Source organism: Rhinopithecus roxellana, chromosome 10 (genome assembly GCF_007565055.1).
Source record: "Rhinopithecus roxellana isolate Shanxi Qingling chromosome 10, ASM756505v1, whole genome shotgun sequence".
NCBI classification, from domain to species: Eukaryota; Metazoa; Chordata; class Mammalia; order Primates; family Cercopithecidae; genus Rhinopithecus; species Rhinopithecus roxellana.
In genome coordinates, this window is record NC_044558.1 from 96,393,612 (window position 1) to 96,410,632 (window position 17,021).

At 49.7% G+C, this 17,021-nt stretch overlaps 1 protein-coding gene across 14 annotated transcripts in view; it reads right to left on the reverse strand.

Annotated features, from left to right (window-relative positions):
• Nucleotides 1-17,021, reverse strand: part of UBE3B (ubiquitin protein ligase E3B) — a 65,643-nt gene that overhangs the window by 12,510 nt on the left and 36,112 nt on the right. For 11 of the 14 annotated variants that reach the window (XR_004059472.1, XR_004059471.1, XM_030938325.1 and 8 more), the window contains 6 exons: nt 11,838-11,957; nt 7,089-7,265; nt 6,862-6,972; nt 3,660-3,797; nt 3,275-3,340; nt 1,420-1,478 (listed from right to left, as the gene is read on the reverse strand). Coding sequence is in view for 12 of the 14 variants with exons in the window: in XM_030938325.1 (XP_030794185.1) it covers nt 1,420-1,478; nt 3,275-3,340; nt 3,660-3,797; nt 6,862-6,972; nt 7,089-7,265; nt 11,838-11,957 (671 nt within the window). In the remaining 2 variants the exon portion in view is untranslated. Of the gene's footprint in view, nt 1-1,419; nt 1,479-2,026; nt 2,165-3,274; nt 3,341-3,659; nt 3,798-6,861; nt 6,973-7,088; nt 7,266-11,837; nt 11,958-17,021 lie in introns of those variants that run through there. The other 3 variants (XM_030938331.1, XM_030938326.1, XM_030938332.1) reach the window with 3 other exon arrangements.

The following is a 17,021-nucleotide window of genomic DNA, read 5'->3' on the forward strand; positions in this document are numbered from 1 at the left end:
CAGGAAGGTATTTTATATACATTGCCCTATGAGCACCCCCCTAAAGGAATGGCTACAGGTTACACGGCAGGCAGGGGCAGGACTCACCCCTGCTCTCTCTGGCCCTGGCTGGGCTCTCTCTACTCTCCCAGGCAGTCCCTCCCAACCTGTACTTTGTTCCTTCTAAGTTTTCAAACTAATACCCTGTGGTCAAGGAGCAAGGTCGGTGTATTTCAATCATTATGAAAACAGGGTCTGTTCTCCTGACGCTTCTGACAGTCTAAATAAAAAACTCCCAAGCTTGCAGACTGACCGAACCACCTGATCCGAGAGGAACACGACGCTTGGGAACACTGGACTGTGACGTGCATCTGATTCAAATGACTCACCAGGTGGGACTGAGCCCTCACTTGTCACTAAAGAGACTGATGCTCCAATTAATAGTTCAAAAGCTCACCTGAGCCTGGCGGTGGGAGACTGATAAATTGACAAAGGGGCCAATGTCTGCTTCTCATGCCAGGCTCTGCTGTTTAAATTAGGTGACAATAGGTCTCCGGGTGGAGACCGTGCACTGAGAGTTTTTTGCTTCTAGGGACCAAAAAGGATGACATTTATGATAGATTCTGCAGAGCCCTTTATCTGTGACGATAGTTGCTGGGCCTCAGAGTCTCTCCAATTCCCATGTCTAAGGACCTCCGTCTGCGGCATTTGAATTCACCACTGTGTCTTCTCAAGAACACTGTTTTATACAACTGCCACGTGCTATCATCCAAAATGATCTGCCCCTCCTCGCCAAGGTGTCTTTCTACCTCTGTGCTCTCTGGGTTCAGGACAGCGTGCTGAATGGCTCAGAATCCATCTGTCTGCATCTAGGGCCGTTATTAAACTCCTAAGAACACTGTGGTCTGGGTGCCTCTGACCTTAGAAGTGCTACTGCAAAAAATAAATGGTCAATTCTTATTTTGCAAATCAATATATATATATTTTTTGAGACAGAGTCTCACTCTGTCACCCAGGCTGGAATGCACTAGTGCGATCTTGGCTCACTGCAATCTCCACCTCCCAAGTTCAAGCGATTCTCCTGCCTCAACCTCCTGAGTTGCTGGGATTACAGGCATGCGCCACCACACCCAGCTAATTTCTGTATTTTTAGTAGAGACAGAGTTTCACCATGTTGATCAGGCTGGTCTCGAACTCTTGACCTCATAATCTGCCCACGTCAGCCTACCAAAGTGCTAGGATTATAGGCGTGAGCCACTGTACCCAGCCGCAAATTGAATTTAATATAATTCTGGCCTATGAACTGTAACCGGTAAATTCCATTATATTTATGGCCTCTTTCTACTTCAATCTATCTTAATAAATTCTCAACATAAGCCCAGAGAGCCAGAATGAAGTCTTTTCAAGTGGCGACCTTAAAAATCTAATTGCTATACTCACTTATTTTCATTTGTAACAGGAATGGTCTTCCCTCCAGGAATCAGTTCATGGCAAACAAGCTGGGGGAGAAGATGGGAGTAATTACTAGGGAGGACTCTAATGGGGAAAAAAAGCTTCCCGGAGATGAGAGGGCCCGGTGCAAACATCCATGATAATGATGGAATTAAGATGGCACATGCTTGGGAACTATCCTTTCTCATAAAAAGTCAAGGCTGAAATATCAACAAGCAGACCCTGCATGATCGATATGAAAGGTTTTTTTTCTCACCCAATCCTTGTTCAAACATTTGTATTAAGACTTCGGGATGCCATGGAGGGGAATGTGTTGGCATTTCAGAGCAGAGCAGGATGGTTAAATAAACACTGGTACATCCATACCCTGGAATACTGTGCAGGTACTAAACAATATGATGAAAATGTGCATTTACTAAAAAGGTGAAAAAAGGCCACTGATGTAACAACATGCACAGAATGGCATCATTTCTGGAAAGGGACAGACTCTGGAAAGAGTCTCAAAGGACGCAGGTAACACACTACCACGGGCAGGCTGTGGGCACTGGCATTACAGGCAGCTTGCATTTTCATCTTTTGCTCATATTAGAGCTAAATTTTTTTGTTAGAAGTTTCATTATCTTTAACGTTGGGAGAGAAAATTAGGAGGAAGCCTCAACATCTGATTATAGATTTATTTTAAACTCTAAAATCAACTGCTTCTTTCAACTTCAGGAACACTTCTGAGCATCACCTAAAAATCAAAGGACATATCATTTGAAACCAATCTTAATAGCAATTCTGTGAAGATTCTAGAACCCTACAGATCCAGAAAGGAACAAGTGATCCCAGTCCCACTGCTGTCAGCATCTCGGGTGGCACCATGGGCTTTAAAGCTGAAAGGGCCCTTAAGAATCCGCCAGCCTGAGGTTTCCCGATTCCAGGAATACCCTGCCGTGAACTATTCTGTAGAGAACGATCCTGTGAGACGCATTCTTTCCTTCCTTCAAAGAAGAGTTCTGGGTCCGAGGAGTTAGCGAAGCTTGAGGTTAACTCAGCTCCACTTTGGTTTCCTCCTCACAGGCTGCTCTGAGCCTTCACATGCCACATGTCAGCCTCCCCAGGGGCCTTTCAGGAGGACAGGCCATGCAGGGCTCCCAGCGGTGCTTACAGACTGGGCCCATCCAGGACTCCCATCTGGCAAATGGATGTGGAAAGTGTGGCTCAGGGATACTGGGGGTTCTCTCTGAGGTGCCCAAGCACGAGTCTAAGAATTCGGCTCTGCATTAAGAAGCTCATGGCGCCCTTTCTGTCGAGCGGCCCTTGGACATGCACTCCCAGAGCCTCATGCAGGGACCTCCATCAGGACACAGTCAGAGGGGGTGGAGGCCGCTACAGAGAAAAGCCAGAAGGAAACGTGGGCGGAGACGTGCTGCGGCCCTGAGTCCAGGGTCTCTGCTCCCTGCTCTGCTCTGCATGCCAAGCCATGAACATGCACAGGCTTCTGCTTGAGGCACTTCTCGGGTGGCATCTTCCCCTTCTCTAAGACATAATCCTCCATTTGTAACAGCTAATCCTCACCATGGTAACGAAAAGCCATGTTACAAATGGGGAATTACCCTAAAATGCGATATAAGAAAGCAGGGTCTCCTCGGGAAGCTTCAAAGGCCAGGTCAACTGGAAGGAAAGGAGGGGGCCCTCTCTCCTGGCAAGATGGGAGGAGGATGGGCGAGGGGTGGGGAGGACGAGGGACCAGACAGAGCCTCAGTTTGGGGCTCTTTCTGAGGAAAACACAAACAACACGGCAGGTCTCAGGAACCCGTGGGGGCAGTGGAAAAGGAGCTCAGCCAGAGGGCGGACCTACCTGACCCATGACGTCCTCGTCGTAAGACAGTGTCAGGCCCAGGTCAGCGATGTCCCCGTCATAGCGCTAACGTAACAGAGAAGGGGAAAGTGTTGGGGCCGTGGAACACTACGTGCTTAGAGGTTTAACCCTCCCCTGAGGTGTTAGTTTGCTGCTGTGAACACCCATGGCTGCTGAACAGCCTGACGCAAAGAAGGTCATTGGTGACTTTGAGGCAGGAGGTTGTGAGGATCAGCCTTGAGTGGGACTGCCCACAGGGGGATGTGGGGGGCCTGCAGCAGCTACAGTGACAGCAAAAAGAGACAGGCCATCTCCTTCTGGGACTCTGCAAAGCTGTGAGTTCACACCAGTGCTTGGCTTAGCTCACCCACCATTCCACGCTCACCTTGATGGAGGTGAGGTTTTTATAGAACTCGGAGTCCAGAGAAGGTAGTTCATCCACTGAGCTATAGAAGACGCTGTGGTGGTGCCCGAGCAGCTGGCTCAGGAAGAAGGATGCGAATGGCACGTCCACCACAATTCCCTGGGAGAGCAGAGAAGCAGAGCTGTCGATCGGCCAGGATTCTGATGCAGTGTTTGGATCGGGGTGGCTCAGGGTGCACACATGGCCCGAGGGTGCCATCGGCATTTCCAGGCCCCTCCTAAGTTTCCAATCTGGAGAGCAGTATCTCCCCATCCTCTACCTAATACAACTGAGTGCCTCCTGGGGACATTACAGCGCAAGTGGTCAGGACACAGGGTTTGGAGCTACAGTGCTCAGGGATTAAATCCTAGCTGGGCTGCTGCCAGGCCAGGGCCCTCAGCTGTCTCACCTGTCCGTGGGGAGCAGCACCAGCCTCTCAGGTAAGAGGATGGAGCGGGCACAATACCAGGCCCCCAAGCTCTCAGAGCAGCCACGGCATGGGCAGGGGCCCGAGGAGCAGAGGAGAAGCTTTCTCCCAAAGGCAGGGTTGGGGAGCTTCCGGGAGGAAAAGTCAGCTAAGCGAGGCATAAAGTAGCCAGCCAGGCACTGGTACGAGGCCCCAGGAGTGCTCCAGGGATGGAGGGCACGTAAGCAATGGAAGCTACGTCCTCGGATGCAAGGTCAGGTCAGGCAGGGCCCATAAGCCTCACTGCAGGCTGGATTCTGTCCAGAGGGCTCTGAGCAGAGACGGGACAGAGCTGCACTTTCATGCGGGGAATGGGCTGGCGAGAGGAAGACAGGAGGCAGAGACACAGCCAGACGGCTGTGGCATGCTGCCAGGGGAAAACGCTGACAGACTGTGCCAGGGTAGCGGCAGGAGGGTGGTGAGAGACATGTGGACTGGAGAGGCTGAGAGGGGACAGTCACTCGGACTTGACGACGCCTGTCAGAGGACCGTGAGGGGTAAATGAGTTAATCCATGCCACTCCTCACGGAGGGCCTAGCAGGTCCCATCTTCTCTCGTCAAATGCACTTACTGTCGGAGGTGAGGGAGGGAAAGGACACAGAGGCGAGGCCTGGGAAATGAGATGACATTCAGAAAAGCCAGGAGGCCATGCTTTCCAGGTGGCTCAGGCTCTTCTGAGTGTCATCACAGCAACGCCTTTAAAGGAAAACACATGCCATGTGCTTGGGTGAGTCCTAATGGGATTTTTAACTTTCTCAGTGGCAATCAACTGAGAAATTGTCTCCATTATGCAGATGAGGAAACAGAGGCACAGAGAATGGGCTCAGGACCCAAATCACTGGAGGGCACGAGGAAGACTGGATGGTGTTTGGGCAGGGGCTCAGATGGGCCACCTGATTCCATCATGGCCGGGGACTGAGGCCTGTGCACACAGGCTGTTTGCAGACAGAGAGAGAACAATGGATTATTCGAGAGTGAAAGGAGTTTGGCCCTGAGACCTCCCTCTCAGCTTGGCCAGCTGCTGGCTCTTTCTGTTTGGAAAGCATCTGGCTTCTCCAGCTTCCTGGGGCATGCGAAGAGTGCTGCCCAGGTGGCTCACTTCCTCCATACTCGGGCCAGAAGCTCAGCAGAGCCTGAGACCCAGGAAAGGTCCCTGCAGCTCCGGAGCCCGCTGCAAAGGCCACACAGACTAGCTGGGCTTGCGCTGCAGCTTTCCTTCCTCCTGAGAAGCAGGACTCTTCCCAGGAACAGGCGGTGACTTCCCACTCAGGGTGGTCCCACCTCGGCTTTCAATGGACAGGGAGCAGGAGCTGTGTGGGCCACGACGTTGCCCTGACCCCATGAGGCCACGGAGTGGAAACCCAGACTCACTTCCTCTTAGTAAGGTGAGGATGACTGCTCCAATCCACCTGGGGTGAGCAGCTGCTGGGCACCGTGGGAGGTCCTCCTCACTTACCATCAACGGCAACCCAGGAACGTGGTTTTTCTTATCTCCACTTTACTGATGAGAGAACGGGGCTTAAAAACTAAAGGAACTCGAAGGCACACGGTCACATGGCTGACTAGGAACAGCTGGTCCTGACCTGTTGCCATGGCTGGGAAACACTTAATCAAACAGCACAAGATTTTTTTTTTTTCTGTTTTTGAGACGGAGTCTTGCTCGGTCGCCCAGGCTGGAGTGCAGTGGCCGGATCTCAGCTCACTGCAAGCTCTGCCTCCTGAGTTTACGCCATTCTCCTGCCTCAGCCTCCCGAGTAGCTGGGACTACAGGCGCCCGCCACCTCGCCTGGCTAGTTTTTGTATTTTTTAGTAGAGACGGGGTTTCACTGTGTTAGCCAGGATGGTCTCGATTTCCTGACATCGTGATCTACCTGTCTCAGCCTCCCAAAGTGCTGGGATTACAGGCTTGAGCCACCGTGCCCGCTCAGCACAAGATTTTTTTTTTTTTTTTGAGGCAGAGTCTCGCTCTGTCGCCCAGGCTGGAGTGCAGTGGCCGGATCTCAGCTCACTGCAAGCTCCGCCTCCCGGGTTTACGCCATTCTCCTGCCTCAGCCTCCCGAATAGCTGGGACTACAGGCGCCCGCCACCTCGCCTGGCTAGTTTTTTTGTATTTTTTAGTAGAGACGGGGTTTCACTGTGTTAGCCAGGATGGTCTCGATCTCCTGACCTCGTGATCTGCCCGTCTCGGCCTCCCAAAGTGCTGGGATTACAGGCTTGAGCCACCATGCCCGGCCAGCACAAGATTTTAAAACTATCAAACTCCACAAAATGCTGCCCTCCTACAATGGGGACCCATCCTCCGTGTGGCCATCTGGCTCTGCACACCACTCCTCACGCCTCAGGAAAGAAGAGGGCTGGCTGAGGACTTGGGCCGGGCTGGGTTCAAATTCCGCCTCTACCCCGGCTTGGGTTCAAATTCCACCTCTACTACTTAACTAGCAACAAGACTCTGGACAAGTGACTCCTCAAAGCTTCAGGTCTCCCATCTTTAAATAGCCAGGACAGCAGCAGCCCTGTCACAGGGCTGTCGATGAGATGAGATGGCAAAGGCAAAGTGCCCAGCACTGGTGTACAACAAACCTTGGTTCCTGCCCCTGTCCTAGCTTGTACCCTCGTGACAGTTTACATGGCCAAGCCTGATCACATATGTGTATATGAAGAAGCCCATGATACCACTAACATTTTATTTTACATTTCTCTGTTTCTTAACGTTCCTACCTCATACACAGCCTTCCCCAGCATCTTCCCCACAAACTCGAAGAGCTGCAGGTAATTCTCGTGGATATAGGATGTGGGTGAGGGGTACAGCCTCTCATCCCCACTGGTTGTCTGCAAGGCAAAAAGACAGGGAGAGGCAGAGGTCAAGTGCCTTGCAAGGAGCAAGTTCACCTCTTCGCTTCTTGAATCTGGCTGCTGTCAACCCTGCTGTCCCTCCCCTTAAATACCTTGAACAGATTGAGTGCCGGGTCAAACACTCTCTTGATGATCTCTTCCAAGAACTCCTTAAAAACACCGTCTTGATCAATCCCTGCTTCGTCCACCCCGAGGTCATTGACAAACTTCACACGGATGACTCCCTTCATGGCGTGCTGGGAGAGCTGCCGCAGCTGCTCATAGCCATCCTGCCAAGAGCAGAATTACAGCCCAATAGGAAGCCCAGAGACTTCTGCACAGTTCGGGGTTCCCTCTCCTCTGTGCGAAGCCCTCCCAGCATCATTACCAAATGTGCAAATTATGACACATGGGTGCATGACAGGAGCCATTCTCACCCGGTTTTGAATGAGCGCTGATTAAAAGGAGAGATTCATTTGGGGATGTGATGGGATTGCTCCTTGGCAAGGAGAGACTGACCTCAAGGGGACAGAGAAGTGAGATGGGGAAATTAGACAAAATGAGTCATGACAAGCTCCTGGCCATCAGACAAAGGATGAAAGAAACCGGGACAAGATGCATTTCTCTCTTTCTCAATGCTAAGAGTACCTTTAGCTCATGGTAAAAAAAAAAAAAAAAAAAGGTAAAAAGAAAAAAAATCAAACCTACAGAACACTGTAAAATGAAAAGAATTACCCATCAACCCTCCTCTCCTGCTGCCTTCCCAATCATGAAGAGCCTGCAAGTCATGCTGAGGAATTTAGGGGGCATCCTGAGGGTGATGGGAGCTGCAGAAGGTTTTAGGCAAACAGTAACAGGGCTGACTTTCTGTCAGATCTTTCTATTGGCAGCAGAGCAGGTGGATGGCAGGGACCACGGCAGGGAGCAGAGACCAAGACATGGGGGTGGTGCTGGGCCTGGACTTCTGGCTGGTGGTCAGCTCTCTTAGGACACAGCCATTCAGCACATCTTCTCTATCCAGACCTCAACATGCACAGCCCCAGAACCACCACTTCGGAGTTCTCCTACTAAATCATCTGTTTAGTTTGTCTCTTGATTTTAATCTGTTGAGGCCTTCCTGGCTTCTGGTTTCATCATGTAATGCATTCCTAGTACTTGGGGTGCTGAGGTTTTATTTCAGAGCAGTGACTATAAAAACAGTGCTGAACAGCACAGGGCCCAGGGAAGAGTCTGTTGGCCCCACTTGAGAGGCCCCATCACCAGGTGAAACTGACGTCTTCAGATGCTGTGACGGAACAAGTGACCAATCAACCCTGCTGTCCTGTGAAGGCCACGCCACACTTCTCCCTTTCAGCTACAACTGGAACCCTGTCACATGTTGTGCAGAGGTCAGACAGACCATCTCCATAGCATCCACTCAGCTGCTGTCTGGTCCCCTCATCACAAAGTAAACGAGCAGTACGCCAGTACGGCGAGACCTGTTTTGGGGAACCCTTGCTGCCTTCCTGCCACGCTCACTCAGTGATCCCCAAAGGACTATCCTATGGTGCCCCTGAGTCTTATTCAGGGGTCAGGCTCCACAAAGTTAGTGGGCAAGGGAAAAATTACCTCAAGACCCCTAAGTCACCTGTGGGAACAGGAACACAGTTTTGTGGAGGCAAACCTGAGAAGGACTTTTTATGTACATAAAGTTTGAGAATCATTAAGTTAGATGACAAAAGGGAGAAACAAGAAGTCACTAGGTAGCTGTAACAGCATTTAAGCCATTCTGGCTAAATTTAAGATAATTATCTTGGGCCGGGCACGGTGGCTCAAGCCTGTAATTCCAGCACTTTGGGAGGCCGAGACAGGCAGATCACGAGGTCAGGAGATCGAGACCATCCTGGCTAACATGGTGAAACCCCGTCTCTACTAAAAAATATTAAAAAACTAGCTGGGCGAGGTGGCGGGCGCCTGTAGTCCCAGCTACTCGGGAGGCTGAGGCAGGAGAATGCCGTAAACCCGGGAGGCGGAGCTCGCAGTGAGCCGAGATCCGGCCACTGCACTCCAGTCTGGGAGACAAAGCGAGACTCTGTCTCAAAAAAAAAAAAAAAAAAGATAATTATCTTGGCACCGAGATGAGGACGGATGGAGAATTCCAACAAGTTCCTATCTGCCTGCAGGAGTTCCTCCATCCTGCTTTAAAATTATGCCTCCCTCGCCTTCACACGGATTAGCAGATACATTTGTGGTTATGTGGATGAAATGGGATGGTATGTGTGAATGCACGTGGCACATGGCCGAGCTCAAGGAGCATTTACTGGATTCAAATCTCAGTCTTGCTTGACCGGCTCCACATCAGCCTCTTTGTTAAAAAGTTTAGAGGGGACTGCCTCTTGTGATACGTTTCCTGCCTTCTGGGAACCGGCATGGATGTGAGGGGATTATATCCATGCCTCTTGGGAGGTGAATGTGAGTCAGTGTTCCTCTTCTTCACTGCATCTCAACGTGCAGACACAGGGAATACCGAGCTAGAAAAGGGATGCCTGGCTTCCAGGCCCAGCTCTGTCAATGATATCCAAGTGACCTTGACTGTTTGAAGTTCTCTGGTCTCAGTTCTGCCTTTGACAGAGACAGGGGAAAGGACTGGATAAGAGTACGTTTGAGGATCCTTCTGGTTCTGAATGCTAGAGTTCCAGTCCAAACTCACCCTCTGGGAAGAAGAGCCTTCCTACAGGACTTTAATATCTGGAAGCGACACAGAAGCACAGCCCTCAATACTAACCATAAGAAAAGAAAACAAAGCCCAGGAGAGCATGTCTGAGATCAGCTTACTGACGCCCTCTCGTGTCCAAATCCAGCAAAGGCCCCTGGGTTCTCATATTCTACTAACCAAGCCACCCGATTACGAGAACTGGGATAACAATGAACAACCCTCTTCCCTTCTCCAATGGAAAGTAAAGAGGAAAAGGAACTTTGCCTAAAGCCTAAGACAGACATCTCTTTTCCCATCCCTGAGGGATGTGTTTTAAAAAGTAGGGCCAGAGTAATTGGGATGTCAAGTGAATTTCCAATAAGCAATGACATTTGTGAAGGGAGTCGGGGGATTCTGCCACTCTCAGGAGATACTGCAATGTACACCACCCCAGACTCTTCCCGTGGGTGGGTGCTGGCCACGTCTGGGTGGGCATGATGGGTGGTGGGGCTGCGGATTTCTAAAGACAGGGGAGGTGCATCTGGGTCTGCTGAGGAAAGTACTGGAAAAGGAGTTTCTACCACACAATTGGGCTTTTTGAGTCAAAAGCAGAGGTTGCAAATGGGTGGCCCACAGGTTGAATTTGGTGGAAAGACAGGTGTTATCTGACTTTCTAAGTACTTTATAGAGTTCAATTAGTTCACAACATGGAAGATCTGAATTTTGGCTTTTTCTTAAAAACTCAGAGCATTATGGAGCCCACCTCGCCACATGGCGGGTCTGGAGGAGCTGAGTGGCGGTGGCCTCTTCTGGGGAAGCATGTGCTTCCCACTGCTCCCCAACATTGAGGCTGGGTGTCAGCTGCCATTTATCAACTCACTCATGGGGGCTGTTTTTCTCAAGTAGGGGTACACAGACCAAGAGGGCTGTTTCAAGAACAGGAGGGTAAAGCAGAAGTGGAGATTATTTCTACGTCTAGCCCGCAAACAGAACGCTCCTGCAATGAGACCCACTCAGCCAGCTTTACTCCTTCACGTGGGCTGCAGGGCCCAGTGGGCCCTTCAATTCCTTATGCCTACCTTTAAGAATGTCAGAAACATTAACTGTTCAGCACATGCTGCCTTTCTAGCAGCTCTCGGCATTGATCACCAGTGGCTGGCGGCACTCAAACAAGCTCTCCAGTAAGGAGTGACACAAAAAAGGTGCGATGCACCGCGGGAGAAAATGAAGACACGTCAGGAGGAAGAGCTGCTGCCGGGAGCCATCTGCCGGTGGGGGTGGCTATCTGGCCACATGCTGTCAGGGGAATCCCGTGACTGTCCTAAACTGCAGGATAGGCTCATGAGGAACTGCGGCTGGAGTGTGATAAAAAGGTCTAAGTGCAAACACAGCAAATAAATCAAGCCAAGCCGCTCCAGGGAATGGGGACTGTGGCTCAGTCTCCAGTTCTATTGCTGGCAGGATGAGTGTGTATGGTGAGGCTGTGCACTATACAAGCCTGGGGGAGGCTGTGGCATGGACAACACAAACACTGTAGGTAGTTAAGTTTATGACAACCACGTTCCAGCAGATTGGAGTCAGGGTCTTGTGCCAACAAAACCAATGTATTATGACAATTTTCTGACACATGAGGACTGGGTACCTATCTCTAATTTCCATGGAGTCACCCTACAGTGGTAGCCCCAGACAATGGGTTTAGCTCAGGTGGGTCACTTCAGTGGTATCTTCTAAGTTTCTGTCTACAAAGAACTTCCAGCTCTGTGATAAATGTATTTCTCTACGTAATTCAGTAAATGTAACACCTCCACTCCACTTCTACTACGAACACAGTTAGAGTCTGGGCAAAGTGCCCGCTGGGACAAATGGATTTTGCAGAGTGTTAGTGCAGCCGCTGGGCTGGCAGCTCTGGTCCTCATTTCAAAGGGACAGGAAGAGGTGGAAGTTCTAGCCCAGCGACTCTCATGGGGTAAATGAAGACACTGCTGGGTCTCCAGCATTGAGGACATGTTTAATCAAGCAGCTGTTCAGAGCAGTCAACAGGACAAATGACCCCTTCCTGCTCCCAGAGCCTTGATTTCAGATCAAGGAGTAACAGGAACAGTTCAAAAGCCAGAGATCGTCCACTAAAGAGCTTCCATGTTGCAGGGCCCACTTCCTTGCAGTAGGATTCCATAGGCTTCACACTCACCTCCAGCATCCTGGACCGACGGATGGTGATGTGAGTGACATGCGGGGAGGCAGAGCTGGTTTCCACCAGCCCCAGTTTCTCCTTCTCCTTGGTAACCATGGTTCGAAACAGGAGAACTCTCTAAAATGAACAGAGGCGGGACCAGAAAACAGGGTCAGCAACTGATGATTCCATAAAAACACCCTGCAAAAATGACTGAAACTGAAGTTAGATGAGATGCAAGCAGAATGGGATGTCTTAACATGTGCTACCGGTTAGAGTGTCCTGTGAGAACAGAAGCATTCCCTGGAACAGTTATGGGAATTAGAAATATAGCTGAATACACATCAAGCAAAAAACGTTCCGGAAAGAGTGGTCTGCCTGCAGCTAGGGTCCAGCTAGGAATGGCCTATGAGAAAATCCTCCTCAAGGCTGGGTGTGGTGGCTCATGCCTGTAATCCCAGCTTGGGAAGCCAGGGTGGGCGTATTACCTGAGGTCAGGAGTTCAAGACCAGTCTGGCCAACACGGTGAAACCCCGTCTCTACTAAATACAAAATATGAAAATTAGCCAGGCATGGTGGCGTGCGTCTGTAGTCCCAGTTACTTGGGGGGCTGAGGCAGGAGAATCGCTTGAACCTGGGAGGCAGAGGTTGCAGAGGGCCAAGATCGTGCCACTGCACTTCAGACTGGGGGACACAGCGAGACTCTGTCTCCAAAAAAAAAAAAAAAAAAAAAGAAAAAGAAAAAGAAAAAACATCCTCCTCATTCAGTCAATAACCCACTATAAAAACTTGATGGCAGAACAAGTTATAGAGACTTCTTTATCTAGCTGTGCCTGCTTTAAGGGAAATCAATATTATGAATCCTAAGAACAAAAATAATTCAAAGATAATTTTTTCTACGGTCAGAGAATTTAAAAATGACCCTACAGGCCGGGCGCGGTGGCTCAAGCCTGTAATCCCAGCACTTTGGGAGGCCGAGGCGGGTGGATCACGAGGTCAGGAGATCGAGACCATCCTGGCTAACACAGTGAAACCCCGTCTCTACTAAAAAATACAAAAAAAACTAGCCGGGCGAGGTGGCGGGCGCCTGTAGTCCCAGCTACTCGGGAGGCTGAGGCAGGAGAATGGTGTAAACCCGGGAGGCGGAGCTTGCAGTGAGCTGAGATGGGGCCACTGCACTCCAGCCTGGGCGACAGAGCGAGACTCCGCCTCAAAAAAAAAAAAAAAAAAAAAAAAAAAAAAAAAAAAAAAAAAAAAAAAAAAATGACCCTACAGTATAAAGCTCCCTGACCTTTCAATCTGCCTCCTATGTGCCTTCAAGCCTACCACAGTCCCACAAGTAATATTTCTCAATTACTACTTGAAAAGAACCCTCTCTCCTTATTTGTAAAATTCTGCTAAACCTCTTTAGAAGAGCATGACTCTTTGCCCCATCCTGGGCTCGAGAATCAGTACCCTAATACCATTTGAATAAAGTCAGCTGAATGAATACATAAATTCAACCACAGCTGTTTTTTTAAAAATGGGAATCTCGGCCGGGCACGATGGCTCACGCCTGTAATCCCAGCACTTTGGGAGGCTGAGGCGGGCGGGTCACCTGATGTCGGGAGTTCGAGACCAGCCTAAACAACAGGGAGAAACCCCCAACTCTACTAAAAATACAAAATTAGCCAAGCGTGGTGGCACATGCCTGTAATCCCAGCTACTCGGGAGGCTGAGGCAGGAGAATGGTGTGAACCAGGGAGGCAGAGATTGCAGTGAGCCAAGATCGCACTGCTGCACTCCAGCCTGGGTGATAGAGCGAGACTCCATCTCAAAAAAAACACAAAAAACAAACAAACAAAAAAACAAACAAAAAAAGGGAATCTCCCCCAAAGTCAAGCGCTTTATTAAATATAAGAACAGTAGCAGCCGGGCGTGGTGGCTCACGCCTGTAATCCCAGCACTTTGGGAGGCTGAGGCGGGCGGATCATCTGAGGTCAGGAGTTCGAGACCAGCCTGACCAACAGGGAGAAATCCCAACTCTATTAAAAATACAAAATTAGCCGGGCATGGTGGTGCATGCCTGTAACCCCAGCTACTCAGGAGGCTGAGGCAGGAGAATGGAGTGAACCCGGGAGGCGGAGCTTGCAGTGAGCCGAGATTGCACCACTGCACTCCAGCCTGGGCGATACAGCGAGACTCCGTCTCAAAACAAAAAAAAAACAACAAAACAAAACGAAACAAAAATGGGAATCGCCCCCAAAGTCAAGAGCTTTATTAAATACAAATAAGAACAGTAACAGCTGGGCGCGGTGGCTCATGCCTGTAATCCCAACACTTTGGGAGGCTGGGGTGGAGGGATTACCTGAGGTCGGGAGTTCGAGACCAGCCTGACCAACAGGGAGAAACCCCCAACTCTACTAAAAATACAAAATTAGCCGGGTGTAGTGGCGCATGCTGTAATCCTAGCTACCCGGGACGCTGAGAGGCAGGAGAATTGCTTGAACCCGGGAGACGGAGGTTGTAGTGAGCTGAGATCGCACCATCGCACTCCAGCCTGGGCAACAAGAACAAAACGCTCTCAAAAAAAAAAAAAAAAAAAAAAAAAGAACAGGAAAAACCTTAATAATAGTAACAATAATAGGAAATACTATATGCCAGTGGGGGCTAGTACATTTTCATTTAATTATTATGTTAACTCTCTCAAGCAAATATGGTTGTAACAAAAAAAGCAATGTCAACAGCCCCTTAAGAAGAAAGGGGATGGGCCGGGTGCAGTGGCTCACGCCTGTAATCCCAGCCCTTTGGGAGGCCAAGGCAGGCGGATCACGAGGTCAGGAGATCAAGAGCATCCTGGCTAACATGGTGAAACCCCATCTCCACTAAAAATACAAAAAATTAGCTGGACATGGTGGCGGGCGCCTGTAGTCCCAGCTACTTGGGAGGCTGAGGCAGGAGAATGGCGTGAACCCAGGAGGTTGTGGTGAGCCGAGATCGCGCCACTGTGCTCCAAACTGGGCGACAGAGTGAGACTCTGTCTTTTAAAAAAAAAAAAAAAGAAGAAGAAGAAAGGGGATGGTATTGAGTGGAGGAACTACTGTTCAGTGAAGCATCTCGCTGAGGCTGGTTGACAGGTCTAGACCTGACAGGACTGACGTGCTCTGAGTAGAACCAAAAGCCCTGAGAGGTTCCAGGGCCATGCAGAAGAGAGGGGACAGACTGGGGACACAGGGAGGGAGGCTGGCGATAGGAATGAAGGGTGCCACTATCTCTCCTCTCTATGGCAGGGGAACAGTAGCACTTTTGAGAACAGGTGTTTTAGTCATGTGGAGTCGTGTAGTTTGTGACACAACTACTTCCTATGACCCTAAATCTTTGGCATGGCCACGTGAAGGGGTGCTGTTTGGTGATACACAGGCAGAAGGCGAGTTACATCTGGGTCAATCCAGCATGGGGGTGGAGACAGCAGAAGACACAGAAACAGAACTAAAGAGACAGAAGTGACCACAGAAAGCCTGGATAGGGCTCTGGATTTCTATGGGGCATGGAAGAAGGTCTTGAGGCAAGCTTATCCAGGCTGCAAGGGCTGGGCAACCTCAGCGACTGCAGTGGACAGCTGGGTACGGCTCATTCTCTCCATTCTACACATGAAGAAGACCTTATTCATCCAAGGCTACACAGTTGGTGGGCAGGGGGCTGGAATGAAATCCAAAGCCCACACACAGCCCCCGATACTACACAGCCCCTGCCCACCCCACACCGCTTAGGCCTTCTGGGTAAAAGCAAAAGGCAGAGAGGCCTTAAGGCCCAGCCAGCGGATGAGTCACACATAAACAAGTAAAAGCAATGTTAAGAGGGTGCAGAAAATGAAGTGCTGTACATGTGAGCCAGGCAGAGCTGAGGCTTTAACAAATGTTAAGGAAAACAAGAGAGGCATTATAGTGAAATCAAGAACAAGGCGGAGGGTCAATATTTAGGGCAGATGGTATAATGGTAACAGAGCAGAGAGAGCCTGTTACCCTCCTGTGTGCTCCAGCAAGAATATTTCAATGGCAGAGGGCAGCACACACGCCATCAGGGGGAGCCTGAAGCTTGAGATGGGCAGAGCGGCAACAGGACAGCCTGGCTACTCTGAACACACCAAACCTTAGATACTCCTTCCGGACCTGCAATCACGGAGCAGGAAGGGGCAGGAGATGAAGAGGGCCCCATTTTCTCAAGGGAGGAAATTTTATGAACTAAGGACAAACAACCTTGATGACATATTTAAGCAAAATTCCCAAAAGAAAAAAAAATGTGAGGATTACCATATACCCTGGACATAAAAGTCATTCCAATTTATCTCAGTGGTTCCCAAACTTCCTTATTCACAGCACCTCTATCATTGCAGTAACTTTTTTGCATGGTACTCCTAGGCCAAAAGAAATCCCTAGCGGTCCCATTTACTAGGTAATTAGGTCCCAAATATTTATGTCCTAAGACCTCAGTTACTATATTTTACAAATGCACCTACTTTGAAATATAAAATACTTTTATTTCGTTCTTACAAGCCAGCTTTGTAATCATCATTAAAAAAATGTAGTGCAATCTCATGCTGAAACCACGAACTACTCTGAACTAGTAGTTCATGTGGTGTCTCACTGTGTTCCCCTCAGAAATCTAAAATATCCTGCAGCACCTCCAGTGGCCACAGCACACGTGAACCAGAGAGAAACAGAGCGGAGGGTCTAGACTATGTCTTATGGGAATGCTATGGTCAGAGGCTGATTTCACAGACACTCAGGTCTAGAATGAGGGGCTGCATTTTAAACCAGACACTACCAAACCAGATAAGGCCCAGGAGATGAAGTCTGGAGCCTATTTCAAACAAAGATGAGGTGGAGAGGCTGATACTACACTTGGAAAACACAAGCCCCAGCGGCAAACGGGAGCTGCCAACAGATCACAGAAGATAAGAGAAACCACTTTTAGGGGTTGTTCAAGGACCAAAGGGTAGAAGTTACTGAGAAGCACAGTTCATGATGAGGAAGAATGTTCTATCTTCTGGAAACGTAAAGCCACAGAACGGCCTGCTTTGCAAAGCTGTGCATTTCCTATTGGAAGCAAGGTCAGGGACATCAGAGCAGGTGCCCCCGCAAGGAGGGCACATTTGATTAAGTAATCACCATAAGGCCCTTCACTTCTGAGAGTTTGCCAAGTGCAGTAAGAATTTAAACAGCC